The sequence below is a fragment of the Bos grunniens genome, chromosome 6 (assembly GCF_055505025.1).
Source record: "Bos grunniens cultivar Pamir isolate PY7600 chromosome 6, Bosgru_T2T1.0, whole genome shotgun sequence".
In the NCBI taxonomy this organism is placed as follows: domain Eukaryota; kingdom Metazoa; phylum Chordata; class Mammalia; order Artiodactyla; family Bovidae; genus Bos; species Bos grunniens.
Genome location: NC_141170.1, coordinates 60521042 through 60539274, shown reverse-complemented (window position 1 = coordinate 60539274; position 18233 = coordinate 60521042). Strand labels below are relative to the sequence as shown.

Sequence of the window (18233 nt, the reverse complement as noted above, 5' to 3'; positions counted from 1 at the left end):
AAAAAACAAAGGGTTAAGGTTAGGAGCAATAGGTTTTTTGAGGAAGTTTCGTTTAATAGGTTTCCTTTAGGTTAGGCCCCCTAGTCCCCTCACTCCTGTTACTTTTTTAAGGGAGATTTTCAAGTGCATTTGAAGAGAAAGGTAAGTGACTGAGACTCCTATAGCTCAGGGCTTTTATATCCACTCCTTATGCCTGGCAAAACCTTGACTTAGTGGGTGTGCCTGATCTCCTTTGGGGAGCAGGAAGGGAACCCCTCTAAGGAGCTAGAAAGTAAGCCTGTGCTCAGGTGCTTCCCTTCCCGGTGGTGGTCTTGGACAGCCTATTTGGAAGGTAGAAAGGCCCACCTATCTAGATAAGAGGAGGCGGCCTCAGATGGGCCCAGGAGCAATCAGCTGGCTGCACTGAGTGGGGAGGGCCTTGAGCTGGTCTTTGAAGAATTAGGAGGATTTAGATAAGCCGGAAGGGGATGGGCATTCCACTCTGGTTGCCCAGCATCGGGGCCAAAAATGAACAAAGACTTTGGGGAGAGGGGGCGGGTGGAGGGGGAAACGGCAGTCAGCGTGGAGGGCTCCTGGTGGAGCAGGGGGCAGCTGGTAGGAAAGGGGGCGCTGAACATGGTGCTTGAACCTGCTCTACAAGCCCTAGGGGTGTCCCTTGGAGGAAAGTTTGGGAGTTTGGAAAAGACTCGCTGAGAAGAGGGCTTTGTGATATATACGTGGCAAGTGGCAGGTCGGGGGAAGGAATGGTCAGAATGGCTTAGAGGGTTCAAGGGGCAAGCATAGGAGACCCATGGAGGGGAGACCCGGTAACACAGTCTTGAGGTATGAGAGCCTGGCCACGGCAGTAGTAGAAATAGAAAACTTGGTGAGGAAAGCTTGAAAGATGACCTCTAGAATTCTGAGGTGAGTGGCCAGAAGATAAAGCAGTTGTGGGGCACAGCCTTTTGGGGACAAGGAGGATTTGGGTTGGGGACATGTTGAATTCTCTTACACAGCAGTGGCTCAGAGTGCTTTTCTGTTAGCTTCTGAAGGGAGAGGTCAGCCACAGCTCACGTGTGTGCATGCAGAGGTTCTGCGGCTCTGTGAAGCTTTTAGTGAAGCATCCTCAGGAGCTGGGGGAAGCAGTGCCATTTCTTTCTGGTTATTTGCAAGGTTCCAGCCGTCGCTGCTCAGGCCGGAATTTCCAGGAACTGGCAGCTGGCTGGAGCCAATTGGTCCCTCCCAGCCTCGCAGTCCGAGGGTGGGGCCCCATGGGTGGAGGCCCCTCAGGGTGGAGTGGGGTGGGTCTCCAGCGATAGGGCACCCGGTGGAGAGGCAGTGGCCTCACACAGCCCTTCTGGATTTGATTATATAACACATCACAGGAGAAAACTGAGGGCCAAGGCAGGCTGTGTAAGCCATATACACAGCAGGACTACGCACGAGGGGTGCTTTTCAACCGGGTTGGGGTCGCTGGCCCTTAAAACTAAAAAACAAAAATTGTCGGCATGGGGAGGAAAACTGCGTACATAACCTTAATAGGGAAAATGACTAGTGTTCGCTAAAATTGCTTTTAGAAAGATGTGGTAGGCCACTAACTAAGTGGCATTGAACTTGAGAGTTCATCTAAAGGGTATGGGTTTGTGTCTCCCCACCCCCACCCCTGCTGTGCGGGCCCTAGTCTGGAAAAGTGGAGGGACTTCGCTTGGTTGTTACCTTTGCACCTGTCCTTATTTACATGCAAAATCAATTGCTTCACTTGGTCTTTCCGAAGTACAGGGTGTGGGCAGAATCTTATCTGAAGCCATGTCCTGTTTGGACAAGTTGGACTGCCTTGGCAACTCTCCATAGGGTGGAGCAGATGGGTGGAGGCAGGAAAGTAAAATTGGGTGGCTTGTTAGCCCAGAGAGGAGAGAGGGCGGATTGTTTGCTCATGGATCATTATATTTAATCTGAAACTAAATAATTAACTTCTTTCCCATTTACAAAACATTTTGATGCAAAATACCTAATTTATGAGGGGCAAAGATTTAGAAGTGTTCCACGGAATTTTTTTTCCTTTCACACCAACAGTAGAAGACTGAGGTAGGAGAAAAATCACCGAGTGACATGAAAACGAGACGCCTTTCCAGGTAGGTGCCAGCATTCAGCTGTTCTGAAAGAAGGCTCCAACTTAGAAATGTCCACTTCCATCTGTTGCCCGGCCCCTTGGATTTCTGGCCAGAGCAGCTGCCATTAAATACGCAACTCCTTGGAGCTCTTGAAAGGTTCGGGTACAAAAGTAAAGAAAAGTTTCTTTGGAGAGGAAGTTTAGGGATGTTACCTGCCCGCCCTGGTCTTCCTCCTGACCGAGAATCTCTCTCACATACACCCACACACGCGCACACTCACCCACACACCTTTTTTTTTTTTTAATTTATCTTTTTTATTTTTTCCCTGAAGTTCCTTTTGGGAGTGAGAGGTGAGAGGAGGCAGCATGCTTCCTCCTTTAAAGCCCAGAGGCTTGGATGGGGTGAATGGGGCACTTACAGATGGTGTGCTGATTTGGCCATCCTCTCTTTCTCCTTACACCTGGCTGAGGTCGGCTAGGAAACAAAAGATCAGCTTTGAAGGAGGCAGGTAGTCTGGAAGCTTAGGGTCAGGCTGGGCTGGGGGAGAAGAATCCAGGGTCCCTTTGAGTGCATTAGACAGGAGAGGAGAAGGGAGAATGTCAGAGCAAATCCCGAGAGATCGCCAAGATATTTATTTCAGATACATTCTCTCTCCAGAACCCCCTCCATCCCCTGCCACACACCTCCCTCTCTCTCTTTCCCTTTCTCCCCCCCACCCCCATTCTTCTAAGGAAGGGGCAGTTATTTATAAGGTTGTTTCTGTAATAAAATGCCATAGCTTCAAGACAAGCCATTACATTTAATGTAACCTCTTACTTTAAGGCCTGTATTTCTAAGCTCTGCGGTTCATTTGTACCCTCATGAAGCAACTGTCAAGTAGGCCTCATGGAGGGCTGAAAAGGACCATGTGAGAGGGAACTATATTGCTTGTGAAACTTCATGTAAGTGATTCACCAAAGCTTCTTAAGACATAAACATGCAGTTGTGCATCTTGACAAAAATCTGAGTCTTCTTATGACAGCTGAAAAGTCAGAAGTATAAGTAGAGTGTGAAGGAAAATCTGTTTCTTCCTTTTGAAGGAAAATTCTGTATTGGCCCTTCCCAGCAAAATAACAGTTGGGGAAGAAGACGTTTGTTCCGTGATGGAAAATTATTTTGGCGATTATTTCCTATATTTTTACTTTTAGGCACTTTGATAACTTAGACTTTTTTTTTTTTAAACCTGTTTTGCCTATTTTTTCCCTCTTGTAAATGCAGTGTTGTTATCCTGGGATTACTAGTTTAGAATGTATGTCTCCTAAGCTAGTTTAACACAACTAAGATGAAAACCTGTTAATGTTTGGAAACAAGTTGTAAGAAAAACAGAACCACTTTTGGAGGCCTTCTAATCTCTGTGATAAGAATTCCTGAGCCTAGTTAAAACCCACTAGATTTAAAGACCCTGACTTTGGCAAACTCAATTTACTGCCTGTGTCCTAGTCTTTAAATACTTGTTTTAGCGCACCACCTAATGGTCGTACTTGGAACTGCTGTCAGGGTTATGCAGAAATAGATTTTCTATAGCATTTTAAGTTTACTTTCAGTAGCCCCAGAGCTCAGAGTGGCCCATGCATAACAAAAGCCACTAAGTTCAGAGACCCCACTTCTTCCAGTGCTGAGTTATATGGAAGGCCTTTCAGTGACATTGCAGTCACTCTCTTCTTATTCTAGATCAGAACCCAAAGATAAGGTCAATGCTAGTGGCCAAAGTGGTCCATTCAGAGATGCAAACAGTAGGTACAGAGTCTAGACTTGTGCAAATAAATAAAAGTCTGATTTGCATTAATGTTTTTGAGTCTCTTCCTAAATTTGATTTCTTCTAGCTTCCCTGTTATTTTTATTAAAAAATTTAACTATAGAATTAATAAATTTAAAAATGGGCACACAGGCATGTATAAATCTGCCCCCACCTCTCCCAAGAATTCCTGGTTAAAGATTAGGGTGTATATGTCCTCCATAGCCTTTGACTTTCACTGAAAGTATAATCAGTCATTTTAGAAGCTACAAGATTGAGAGCAAAGTGCTGTTAAACATGTGAGTGGACGGTGAGTGTGGTTCTGTCTACAGTGACATTTGAATTTTGCACAGACCTTTTATTGTCAAGTGATGCTTTATTTAGTTAGGAATGAGGTATTCTAAATTCTCTCATTACTTGTTTTATTAGCTGAAATTCTTGTGTATGAGAAGTATCCCTTCATCAGTGATTGAGTTACTCTTCGAGGTACAGTTCTGAATAAACAACCCTTACAATTATTTTTTAATAAAAATGAATCCAGTTTTGTTAGGAGGGATGCTTTATGCTAGATGAATTTTTCTCTTAAGATTACAAGTGTTTCAAAGCACTAATTTCCTTAAGTTTAGATAAAACATAAAAACTAACAAAGTCATTTCACTAATGTCTTAAAATGACACAAACTATAGCAAGTTAACGTGTCATTCATTTCTGAATGGGTTCAGTACTTACTGCTGTAGACATTTGAAAAGGGCTTTATGAGCTAAATGATGGGGTTAGGATTTAAACCAAAATGAGCTCCAGACCCCATCATCTTTAATCCCACTGTGCTGCTCCTACTGGTAGTAAAGGATTCCAGGTAAGGCAAGGGGTACAGATAATAGGAAACTATTGGGATGGTGCAATTATCAAGGGACAGGTCCTGCATGAGATCTCAGACAGGATGAAAGCAGCCATTACTTTTTAAACTGAATTTAGTCTGAGTTTTTTAAGGGTGTGTGTGTTGGGGAGGGGGTGATGTTGACCACTAAGGCTCAATATTCTAGGAAAGAGGCAGGTACTTGACATTGTTCCAGAGATCAGAATCAACAAATTTAGTACTGTGTGTATAGTATTATAGATTCAAAAATTGTGTGCATATTCAGATAAACAAAGTTTTTCTCTTTTTTTGGTTTTATTATTTTTAATCTCATTTAATTTCCCCAAAACCTTGAAGATAAATCTTTTAGGAAGGAGACAAAAGAGGTGCCCTCTGCATTTTGCGTGTAAAAAAGGGCCTCCCCGCATCCACTCCCCCATGGAGAGGGTCAAGTACAGATCTCCTGCTTGAGTTTCAAGATCAGAAGTCTTCCACTACACTCCTGAGAATGAGTGCTTTTATTTAGAAGGATTTGCAGCATCTAGTGGAGGGGATGAATCTGTAAGAGTAAATTAAATTTAAAAAGCTTGGGGGGAGGATGACCGGCCATGGGTCGAGGCTGCTGAATCATCTGACCTCATTGATATAAGCAAGCGATCTCACATCTTTTGTGTATGGTCTGCTCTGGGGCCCTGGACAGCAATTCTTAGCACCATATCCATCTGTACAGCTGCTAGGCTGGGAACTGGTTAATAATAGATCCCAAGACACAAAAGGGGTTTTCATCCTTCATTATGAAATCATCCATTTTTCACTTGCTATGGGGTTTGTTCTTACTGGGACACAGAAGAGGGTGGTAGCACCATTGATTTGAGCAGCCTGGTTTCAGATTGTGTTTGCAGATTATAATACGTCCTGTGATGTAGGAAAATATAATTTTGAAGTCAGGGCCTTATGTTGAGTTAATGATGATATTCACGTGTTGTCATGAGACCCAGGACAGTCCTTCTTCAGCAAAGCAGTGAAGCACAAGAACTACACAGTATTACTTTTATAATTGTGTGTGAAGATATCTTAGTTTAACCCATAGAGCATGGACATCACTGTCGACAGGATTGCTATCAGGGAGGTGGGGGTGGGGAGTTTAAATACTGAAATACATGGGGTTTCTATACCTTTTTCAGGTGGAACTCAATCTAGAGCTCGTTCACCTTCCCACCCACACAAAGGTGATACATAAAGACCTCACTTTTAACCAAAGTGCTGAACACTGAAACCAAATTTGGATAAGAGGGGCCTGAAGCAAGATGTTGAAGGTCTGGGTAGTACATGGGCAGTTATTCCATAACCTGTGAAACGCAGTTATTAATAAATGTTCATCAGACTGAATATTTTGTCTTGTGAGGAAGCAGTTGGAATGATATAGTACTAATAGCAGGCTAGTACAGAACACAGAAGAAAGGGGATAACACATGAATAAGAAAAGAAAAAGATCAAACAGGGTCAGGATGGACATTGTCTTTACATTAGGCTAAAAATCGGCTTATTTCCTAATAAGGAGAAATTGAGGGTGAATAGAAGCTAATATTCTTCATATTAAAAAAGTACTTAGAAAACAATAAGAGGCACGGGGTTTTAATTTTTCTTAAATGATCACGCACATGGCCAGTAGAGATGTTGGGAAACAGGTTCTGTTTTGTTGATGGCAATTACAGAGTATCTTTGCTAGATGATACAGCAGATGCTTTGGAAAATGTACCTGCTTCTCACTCAAGAACTCCCCTTCATAAAGTTTATCTTAAAAATTAATTAAGGACATGCACAAAGATGTAAATATTAAGATGTTCATTGCTGTCTGTAATAGTGAAAATTTAGAAGCAATCTGCCCAGTAAGAGGAATTTTTAAAAAATCTGGGGATTTCCCTGGTTCTCCAGTTGTTAGGACTCTGCACTCTACTGCATGGGGCCCAGGGTCCATCCTCGGCTGGGGAACTGAGATCCTACCAGCTGCTAAGCACGGTCAAAAAAAAATCTGATTGGTTCACAGTGACACACTGAACTTGATGGTGCGAAAGCATACTTACTAGAAACGAAACATTTTCCCAGTAATTGTTAAGGGTGCTATATAGTGTGCATATTACAATCCATTTAAAAAGAGTTTGGAGGGATAAAAATAAAGATAGTTGTGGTAATTGTTTCTATGTTGTCTTTTTGCCTGATTTTTCTTTTATGACATAAGATGGAAAGGAAAGTTTTTTAACATTTGTATATAATGTGAACTTCTATTGAGCTGCACAGTAATCTTATTAAACAAGCTTGGCTGCTCAGGAGGGCTGTACCTATTGTTCCAGAAATGTCAGGGTTTATGTATTTGAGTTAGAAATGCCAGTTGGCTCTCCCCTGGTTATGACCATGGAGTCTGGTCTTAATTATATAAAATGGCATTTTCATAGGTAAGGAAAACAAATTCCAGCCATTCTGGGGGCAGGGGAGAGGAAGGACCAGAGAAGCAGGGTGAGGAAAAATTTTTTTTCAATAGTTTATATGGAAAGTAACCTCAGGATTTAGACAGACACCTTGTTTTGTTTTCCAGGCTAAACACCAGAGCACCCTAGAAAGTATAACTAAAAGAATGCTCATGTTTGACCCAGTCCCTGTCAAGCAAGAGGCCATGGACCCTGTCTCGGTGGTAAGTTTTCCAAAACTAAACACCTCTTGTTTATTCCAAGTGGTAATAATTTTACTGTGTGTTGTGTTATTCCTTAAAAGTACTCATTACCTGACAGGCATTTGATAGGCAAACTTTTAAACAGGATCCATGTTTTCTTAAACGCTATGCCCCAGTCCCCCACCCACCCCCAGGATGTCATCACAGAACTTGAGCCACAGGTACATCTGCTCACAATAGAAATAGTTTTACAGAAACCCCTTAGTTAGCAGTTTTTTAGTCTGAGCTCTCAAGATTATTGATTTTGGCAAAAAGAAAAAAAAATGGCCAGACTAGTTTTTAAAAATTAATGTGCATTTGGAACGTTAAAAAAAAAAAAAAAAAAAAACAAACCTGTACACAATGTTTATCATGATTAGGAAGCAGTTTTCAAATGTACCTACAAGAAATCTTCATCAAGAATGAGTTTACTTAGAGGTATTTTTCACTCAAGATGACCACCCAGACTATATAGAGGAGTTTCTTAAACATGTTTGTGAATGTTAATCTTTTTTTGGATTGGAAACCAAAAAAAAAAAAAAAAAAGACTCCATTTTGCCTCACGTAGTGCTTAGGATATCCTTCACAAAACTCATTAAAAAGATGAAAATTGGGAGAAAAAAATCTTTGATCATTTTGCATGTAAAAATATACTAAGAATAAAATGATTTGCTTAAACTCCAAGCAGGCAGCCTCTTGGAGCTGTGACTTGGGAGAAACTAGAGAAAGAACTTGACCCTGAGAATGGAATTTTGTTTCACTCAGAAGAGTCTGTGGTGGCTGGGAGACAATTACATTCACCCTCTCTTTCAACACTTTAGTGCTAAGCTAGCCGGGTCTTCATGCTTGTCGACTACCAGGGAAGGAGTAACGAGTCCAGTTGTTTATAGAGGTTCAACACCAGCACTGTGGAGGCTGGACAGGGCTGACAACAGAAAGGTGTCCAACTGCAAAGCCGGGAGTGGTTGAGACTTGAGGGGATCTGGTTTAGTGAATATGAAATAACACGGCCACGCTCTCAACTCTGTCTTGCTCTTTTCTTCCTCGGGCTTGGAAAATACTCACAAGGGGAAAAACTTGGCCTGAGCTGTGGCTCTGAAGGTTGGTAATGACACGCTTGCAAAAATTAGATCATCCTTATGCGCTGGCTATGGAGGTTCCTGCCAAAACTGTTTATACGAGACATGGGGGTCACTCCAAGGCCCTTGGAACTGGGTTGCCATGGAGATTTCTGCGCCAGTGTTTACCACTGTGTACGCTGAAAAGTTAAGTCAGAGTGGCTTTAAGGAAATAGCATTTACATTCTTGCCTGACAGCTGTATAACCATATGATAATAAGGAGCAATAAGAATTTTATTAATCAAAAAGCTAAATTGGCTTCTAATGGTACTCATTTTGTCATCAACCCCTTCCCCCAACTATTGCATGATCATACTGGAGGAATATTAAGGTATAAAATGTTCCCATTAATTGTATCCTTGAAATATGAATAGGGTTTTAGTACCGGAGACTATGATTAATTTGGTAAATGATGTAGGCCCATCAGTGATGCATTTTACTATTCAGTATACTTCCAGAGCTTTTAATCAAGCATGAGAATGTGTCATAAGAGCCTAATTTAAAGCTAAAATGAACTTCACCATACAAGGAAATGCACTTAGCTGAAAAAAAATGGAAATAAAATGAATTTGTTGTAATAGTTGTACTTGTAATGCTGTAACATATTAATGCATGGAGTTAAAATATGTGGAAGTATTTTTGCAATTAATAGTCTTTTTCTCCTTCATGCTCTAGTTTTCAAGTTCTGCTGATGCTTATAGAATTTAATTATATTGTTTCACCAAAAGAGAGTTCCAGTCCTTACAATGAAGTTTCTTTGTTTCCACTCTTAAATCTTCAAATTTTATTTTTCCTACCTTCATAGGTGAAGTATATGAAATCTGATTTATTGTTCCTTTATTCCTTTTCTCTTTTTCATTCTGCCTTTGACCTAAAGGTTGAGGTCTTTGTTTATTCAGGTCAGTGTTCTAAACATGAAGCAGTAACATGTAAGATTGGTTTTTGCTTCAATTCCACATATGAACAAAAATATTTTACTCTGATTTACTCCCCTCTCTCACCCCTTTTCCCTAAAAGTTAAGAAGAGTAAAAATAATCTGCCTGGTTGGTGTTTTGCTATAATTCAGAGAAAGTGAGGAAATGTCATTTTTCTCTTACTGAAGTATAAGAAGTTTATATGAAGTAAAACCTTCATACTGCTCACTAAACCTTGTGCCTTGAGGCAGACTAGACTTTGGATTGTCGATCCTATTAAGATTTGCAAGAACTGGGAGCAGAGTACGCCCTCCCCCACCCACCCATTCTGTGCTGTAGATCTCTGCTACTTATTGTCAATGCATTGCTGGCAAAGCCATCAGCAGCTCCCTGAGTCTCCTATTTTTTTCTTATTTATAAAATTGGCGATACTTATATGTAAAACATGAAATGGCAGGTGTATATAAAATGCATGTGTAAAGGAGTTGTTTTTACCAATACTGCCAAAGAGGTTGAAAACTAGAATTTAATTCAGGAAATGAGAAAATAAAATTTTTTAAAGTATTCCTTCATATTCTTCTGTTCCTAAAGGAAGAATACTTCTGAAGAAGGTGTATTTTTTTCTTTAATGAAAATTATCATCTAAAAGACTCCTTACAGATTAAGAAGTACTTAAAATCAGTAGTCCCTCTGCCGTGTTCTAACAGAAACTTTTCATGACTTTTCTGAGCCTGGTAGAAAGAGAGCTTTTTACTTTTGTTTGCACAGAGGGGCATGACATTTGCTGTTTCCAATGAGTTTGTTTATAAATGCACCGCGCCTTCCTGCACTTGGAACTCCACCCTTGGTATGAAGATTCCTTTGACTTGCCATCGCCCTGTCACGGACGGTCGCATTTTTTTTTTCATATTAATGAATAGTGAAACAGAGACTCACCCACGTTTCATGCAGTCACTCCGTCCACTTAAACCATCTTGTAATGGAAAACTTCACCAAAACTATTGCCAATAAAATGAGAAACTATTAGTTCTCACTTTCATAGGAAGTGATAGCATTGGAAAATTATCCAAACCCTGTGCCTTTTTCCTCATCATACTTAAAAAAAAATTTTTTTTTGAGAATCAAAAAATTGTTATGCTGAGCCTAGTCAGTGGTAAAAGCGTGCTCAGAGAGCATGTTGATTCACGTCATCCATTCATCCAGTGTTCTCTGAGCACTTGGGCTGGACCATCATCTCCCACTCCACTGACACTTAAATAACCCATGACAAGTAAATAACTCACGTCATGGATGTGTGAACACTTGAATGCATGTTACCACAGAGGGAAAGAACCCTTCTTAATAACAGACCTTTTGGGAAAGTAACCCCCTTGCTGCACTTAGTGGGGGTCAGGAATGGAGGAGACCTTTGCTGGAGTCAGTAGGGCTATGGATGCCCAGCAGTGGCCAGAGGACCTTTCTGCTTCATCACTACATGCAGCTGATGTGGATTTTGCTGGTGCAGGCATACCTATTTGCATTGCTTCATTAGAACACAGGAATGCTCTGGAACAGAGAGGAAGCAACTATTACCAGTGTGTATCCACCCAAGGCACACACCCCAGGCAAGCCCTGTGTCAGTCCTTATGCTGTGGAGAACCAGATTGTTGCAAGCTGATTGCAGTGGCTTATGTGCTCCACCCAAATGATTAAAGTAAACATGGCTCATAGAAGGTTCTGGTAAACATTGCTGTGAAGTTTGCTAGTGAGACAGTTTGAAGAACCACATTTCTTCACCCTCAGGCGAAGCAGGCAGACCAGAAATAGTTAACACTGGACTCAGTTGTGTGCCCCTGCACACAAAACAGCCCCCCTGCTTTTAGCCCCGGAGCCTTCCAAAGACCACGTGTCCAGTGTAGGGGACAGGGGGCATTCATGGGAGGGAAGACTCTCAGCAAAACTGTGCATAATGTTTATAAAATTCAGCTCTGTGTGGCTGTTTCTTTATGGCTTGAGAAACCTGAGACTGTTATTAAATTTGCAAATCCCCCAGGTTCTAAATTCCTGCTCTCCTTAAACTCACCCCACAGATAGAAAAATCCAGCAATGACAGCAAGTCCTCGTCTTGCTTCCGATGTGGTTGCCAATAACTTGGTATTAAAATCTAGGTCATAGGGATGTCTTTGAAGACTAGGGCTGAAAATAAGGGAGAAGCTACATTTCTGTGAGTAGAAACAATGAACACTGCCTCCCATTTCCTGGAGTTTTTGTTTCTTGTACCAGAACTTTTGCCCTTTAGAAAATTATATCAAGCTGGCTAAACTTTAGAACTAGGAGAAATCTTTTTTCCTCCTGTAGTTAATTACTTCCTTAAGCCCTCATTGTACATAATGTGTAATTTCTGTTCACAAACCTTGTGCCTCTTGCTTTTGCCTCTTTTAACATTTCAGTTTCAATCTATTGCATATTCATATTACTGTATATTTTGAGCCTCTCATCTTGTGTTGCACCTATGTGTGTCTTATTCTAAAGAAAGGTAGAAATAGTCTTCATTTGATCTTCGATACATAATTCAAAACTATTTTTAAAAACAACAATTTGTTTTGTGTTTCCTGATTTTATATCCTCATGTCCTGGTTTTTAAGCAGTATTATTAGTGAAAATTCTCCCTCCCCACCTTTAAATTGCATTTAAATAATTTACCAAATGTTAGTAATAAAAATTGGTGTTTTTGTTCTATATCTCATCACTTAGAGCTATGCTAGTCCAAGGTCAATCTATGGCATCTTGAGTCATTCCCCAGTAACTCAGAATCTGCATTTTAACAAGATTCCCAGGTGAATCTGTGTGCTTAGTAAAGTCTGAAGAATACCTGATAACATCAAAGCCCACTGAAGTAAACACCTGTCGTATACAGCAGGAAGAAAAGACTCTGGGACCACTGTGTGTGTTAAGTTCATCTCATAGGCATCTCATTGGGTCCAATTCTAATCTTAACATCACAGTCTCCTAGAAGATGAATATCCAGTTTTGACATATCCTCATGACACTTGCATGTCTAATATTTATTTAGTAATTTTTATTGCCTTTTTTTATAGAACTGTTTTTGAATATAATAGTTATTTTGAAAGCGCAGGAATGGGATTTTAAAGCCGCACTGATGAGTTGGATGCATAGCCAGGTGGAGATTCACCCGATGAGGCCCAGAGAAGAAAGGGTGTGATCTCAGTAATCCCAGTCAAAACCACTGCTGTCCCACAGTTATTAATAACTCATATTAGTGGCCACCAAAGGGGCCAGGAAGGTTCAGAAATTAATAGTGCATTTAAGCTGTTCAATTATAAGTTCCCATTAGTGGGTTTTCTCAGTTGCATTGTGAGCTAGTGTTGCTTCAGAATCACAAATGCATCGAACTTTAGAGCCGGGAGAGAGGCACAGTATGTTATTTTTCACTCTTACTATAAAACATTCAAATATAAGTAATCCTCTGCAGGCAGACTTGACATGTTACCACTGAAAATATGTTCCCCTAAAACGCATGCAAGTAAAGGGTTTATGTTGAGTTTAATTTTTTTTAAGCATTCTACAACAGACTTTAAATTTTACTTAAGGAATAGAAGTAATTTTAATGAATCCAAGGCCAAGGACAGTACCCATAGTGTGCAATTACAATTGATTAATAGTTCAACCTGGTAAATGAGAGTTACATTATCTTGATATTATAAGAAAGGAATGTATTTGAAGATAAATTAAGTCAGTTATGAACAGATCTTAGGTTTGGAAGAGGACTGTTTATCTCACCTCCAGTATCTTGTTAGGTTGTCCCCCAGTCTCTTGATGAAGGAGTAGCAAGATGGAAAGGAGAGAGGACAAAGCCTCGGCTTGTATGCAAGTCCCTTCCAACATCACGTGTCCTTATTTGAGTCCTATTATATTTGCTCTTTCTTGTAGTTCTGTGTCATCCTCAGATTTGGAGGTTAAGTCATCTTCTACAGTGTCTCAAATTGTGAATAAATCTGTTGAACAAGTCGGGGCCAAGGACATGATCACCTTCGTGTGGGTGGCCTTCTGTATATAAGTGTGTGGGGTGACTAGCCATCCTGAGTTGCATGATACTGAGGCATTTCCTCAGATGTCAGACATTTAGCACTAAAGCCAGGATTCGTGGTCACCTTAGCATGGATTGGTCAGTGGCTGGAGAGCATCCCAAGGCACCAGCACGTGGCTCTGTTTGTCCATGTTATCCACGAGCATATGGGGAATGTTCTATGTCTTTATGCTCAGGTGGAGCACCCTAAAGCCAAGGAGGGTATTCCTGCCAGTTAAGAAACCCCATCAGAAAAGCAATAAGGTTCCTTGGCTTGGCTGGTTCTTGGTGAATCCCAACTCCTAATGAGAAGGCCCATAAGCCTTTTATAACCTGTTTTAGAATTTTTCCAGGTGTCATCATCAATCTTTTGGATGTGGCCATCACTGTGGAGAGCGCAGGGGCGGTAGCAGTGTGTAGAATTAAACTTGAGATTTTTTGTGTGTGACATAGTTACCACCTTAACTTTAGTGCCTACGTTTATTAGACCAACTCTTTAACGGTATTTTTTTTAGTGTCAAGCATATATCTAAATCCAAACCATTTATGAAAGTCCATGTAACTGAATGTGCCTTGTTGTGTATTTTCATCTTATTTCATGTTTCACGCAAACACACCTGTCCGTTGACATGTTTCTGTCTTTTCTAATAGTCATACCCGTCTAATTACATGGAGTCGATGAAGCCCAACAAGTACGGCGTCATCTACTCCACGCCATTGTCGGATAAGTTCTTCCAGACGCCGGAAGGCCTGTCTCACGGGATGCAGATGGAGCCGGTGGACCTCACAGTCAACAAGCGGAGCTCGCCGCCCTCGGCCGGCAACTCGCCGTCCTCCCTGAAGTTCCAGTCCTCCCACAGGCGCGCCTCGCCCGGGCTGAGCCTGCCCTCGTCCAGCCCGCCGGGGAAGAAGTACTCGCCGCCGCCGCCGCCCGGCGTGCAGCCCTTCAGCGTGCCGCTGTCCATGCCGCCGGTGATGGCCGCGGCCCTGTCCCGCCACGGCATCCGGAGCCCGGGCATCCTGCCCGTCATCCAGCCCGTCGTCGTGCAGCCTGTCCCCTTCATGTACACCAGCCACCTCCAGCAGCCGCTCATGGTCTCCTTGTCGGAGGAGATGGAAAATTCCAGTAGTAGCATGCAAGGTACCTTTCTGTTCTGCAACTCATCCACACTGCTACCGCCCCCGCGCTCTCCACCCCGCATTAATCCGGACTTGTAGGTCTTCACTACCAGGGAGTCTGAGGGAGCAGAGGAAGCAAGGGGCGGAGAACTGCTGTACTCCAAAAAGGAAATATTCGACTGAGAGACTGCCTGAGGCATTTCCTTTTTCTAAGTGTTGATCCTGGAAGAGCTCCCAAGAATCAGGCTGTCTGTTTAATGCCATGAAACGATTAGTTTCACTATGTACTTGTCAACTTTGGGATAACAAGAATCTTGACTTTACATTTGGCTTTATTGAATGCCAGCATGGTTCTAGGTGCAAAAGGCTCCTAAGAATTATTTTTAGTCCAGGGCTCCCCAGCCTCCAGGCTCTAATGCCAGATGGTCTGAGGTGGAGCTGACATAATAATAGAAATAAAGTGCATGATAAATGTAACGGGCTTGATTCACCCACACCCCACACTCCCCACCCCAGTCCATGGAAAAACTGTCTTCCACAAAACCGGTCCCTGGTGCCACAAAGATTGGAGATGGCTGCTTTAGACCATGTGATAACTAATTGCTATTAAAAGCCAGCTTGTTTACTGATTGGTCAGAGGCAGCAGGTGGTTGTAAAAGGAGATAACCAAAAGTCATAAGGAAGAAATCCCCTGGGGGCCATGTCTTAAAAGTCCAACTTCCTACATAGTGTTTGCTAACAAAGTAAGAATTCCAGCCCCAGGTTCATTTCTGCTGTCATTTTGCCAAAGGTAGATACTCACACATGAGTGTGGTAGCTAGAAGCTGTGGGATAAACTTTTAAAGGCTGACATTGTTAAAGTGTACATAGAGTAACTTTTCTATTTTTATTTTTTAGTACCTGTAATTGAATCATATGAGAAGCCTATATTGCAGAAAAAAATTAAAATAGAACCTGGGATCGAACCACAGAGGACAGATTATTATCCCGAAGAAATGTCACCCCCTTTAATGAACTCAGTGTCCCCCCCGCAAGCATTGTTGCAAGAGTAAGTATACTGAGGTCTACCCGGCAGTTGCATAGCAGCGTGCATCTCAGAACTGGAATGGAAGCCCGAGCTTCCGACGAGGGATGTGGTGTGGATTGCTAGGACCGCCTGGTCGTTTGGGGCAGCCCCTGGGCCAGATGGAATCTCTCCAGATCAATGTGCTCTGTTATACTCCTTGTGTCACTTTTCAGTGAATCGGTCACCCTTCATTTTGCCACTTTACCCCTTAAATCGTTTTTATCCTGTTTTTTTCTGTCCTTCCAGACTATGTGTATATAGTCCTCCCATCATCTTTATCCCAATGTGGATTGAATTTGGTGTTCTAGATATCCCACTTAAGGTTGGATCCTGAAAACTCTTTATGGGATCACTGTCCTTCCTATTGTCAGTTCTTATAAAGCACAGTGTTTCTGTGATGGGGTATGGCTTTGATCAGAAATTTCAGGCTAACCACAAAGCCCAGGAAAGATTCTCCAAAACCAGTCCTATGGCAACAGAAAGTTGACAATGTTGCTCAGAGAAGCTTGGCTTTGAAAGAACTCCTTCTCCAGTCTTTTTCATTGTGTGTGCCCTAGAATGTTCAATCTGCTTTAGAATGCCATCCAGTAGAAAGTTTACACTGTATATCCATCAGTATCCGGGCACCTGAACAGTGGTTTAACTTGCTGTCATATGAGGGCGTCACACACGGGCTATATAACGTCATTATTGTGGTTTGCACTATCCTTGACTTCTCCCAGGGTTTACACTGGGGGCTGAGCTTGCAGTAGGTACAGACATCATCTTCGGGCCCAACATCTTTGATCGCAGCTCTGCTCTCTGCCATATGTGTGACCTTGGCCTAGCCACTTAGTCCTTTGCCCCTGCTCTCTCTTTATTTACGTTATTGGTTATAATTAATTTTTCTTATGTTATGGTCCTTTCAACATCGGGTTTAAGGACCAGCTGCCTAGTACAGAGGAAGTACAACAGTTATTGTCTCCTCAGACTCCCTTCTGTCACTTTCCTCCCCATATCACTTTTTCTCCAGCTTTCTGCCCCCCTTTCTACTTTATCTTCTGCATTCCTCTCTCCCTTATATAACAAATTCTGTAAAAGAATATGAATTCTCTGGTTTTAGAACAGCTGTTTTCTGGAACTTCAAATAAATTCTGGTTGTATCTACATTCAACCCAAGTAGGTGCATTCGTAATAGCTCATGGGTTAATTATCCAACCAAATCAGTTTTTTTTTTCTTTTTTTTTTTTTTTTTGCGGGGGTGGAGTGGGGGGGTGGAGTTCATCCACTCTCTGATACATGAGAAGAAGAAAATGAATCTCCTGCCCCAGCTGCACCAGTAGGGAGACTATCTGATGGTCTTTTCATTGTTACCCTTCACAATTGCATAGCACTCCTTTCCCACAAAATTTAAAAAAAAAAAGGAGCTTTTCCAAGTGTTTTCAAAGGAGTTATTTCATTTTCCCAAAACAAGCATGTGAGAGTCAGAGCAAATAGAGAACTGATGAGCCAAGACATAGTGAGTCTCCTGTAATCACACCATTAACAACAGCAGAGGGCACCTGGGCTGATCTCCTGGTTCCAGATGTGTGCTCTTCCTGCCAGTTTTAGATCATATCTAGCCAGTTGCATCTGCTTCTGTACTTGAGTGGAAGGAAAAACAGACCAACCAAAATGGGGGGCTTCCCTGGTGGCTCAGTGGTAAAGAATCCACCTGCAGTGTAGGAGACATGGGTTGGATCCCTGGGTCAGGAAGATCCCTTGGAGGAGGAAATAGCAACCCACTTCTCTTGCCTGAAAATCCCATGGACAGAGGAGCCTAGTGGGCTACAATTTATGGGGTCGCAAAGAGTCAGACACAATTTAGTGACTAAACAACAACAAACCAAAATGGACACGGCTGAATTGCCTCTTTTTTAGAATGAGGTATGTCTCTGCAAGGTAACTGGTAACATGGCTTAGCACTTGTAATTGTTCATGAACAGATGATAAAAAAGATGCTCTAAAGCCAGCTGCTCACAAAGGGAGGGGTCCATTGACTATAAGGGGTTATTCCAAAGTCTAAGTTATTATGAATTACAATGTAACACATTTCTGAAGAAGAATATTTGAAGGCAATATTCTGTGCTCTGAATGCTGCTGAAAAGAAAGCATCTCTTTTTTAAGTAATATTCTTTTGATGATCTCAAGTTAAATGGCTTTTAATGATTAATGAGTAATGTGCTTCTTCTAATGCTGATCTAAGAATGCATTTTGTCTCTCAGAAAATTGAACAGAGTAGCCACAACTGGAACATGTACTCTTTAAGTAATTCTCTCACAGATGTGATTAAGTAATGTTTTGGAGTATGCCCAGTAGCAGCCCACATAGGAAACCAGCTAGCCAGGAAAGAATCACTGGAAACCAAATGCCTGGTACCATTTCAATGAGGCAGCCCCAATATTTGCCTTAGGAAGCCATTCCTTTTCAGGGGAGGACTACAGCTTTGAAATCCATTTTGCTTAATCATAAAGTTGTAGCTTTAGAAATATTTATAAAGTCA

At 41.8% G+C, this 18233-nt stretch overlaps 1 protein-coding gene across 4 annotated transcripts in view; it reads left to right on the top strand.

The window, feature by feature from the left end:
* Positions 1 to 18233, top strand: part of KLF3 (KLF transcription factor 3) — a 35551-nt gene that overhangs the window by 7501 nt on the left and 9817 nt on the right. For 2 of the 4 annotated variants that reach the window (XR_015165477.1, XM_086406145.1), the window contains exons 2-5: positions 2053 to 2111; positions 7314 to 7409; positions 14179 to 14668; positions 15544 to 15694. Coding sequence is in view for 2 of the 4 variants with exons in the window: in XM_086406145.1 (XP_086262271.1) it covers positions 7353 to 7409; positions 14179 to 14668; positions 15544 to 15694 (698 nt within the window). In the remaining 2 variants the exon portion in view is untranslated. The remainder of the gene's footprint in view (positions 1 to 2052; positions 2112 to 7313; positions 7410 to 14178; positions 14669 to 15543; positions 15695 to 18233) is intronic. The other 2 variants (XR_015165476.1, XM_086406144.1) reach the window with 1 other exon arrangement.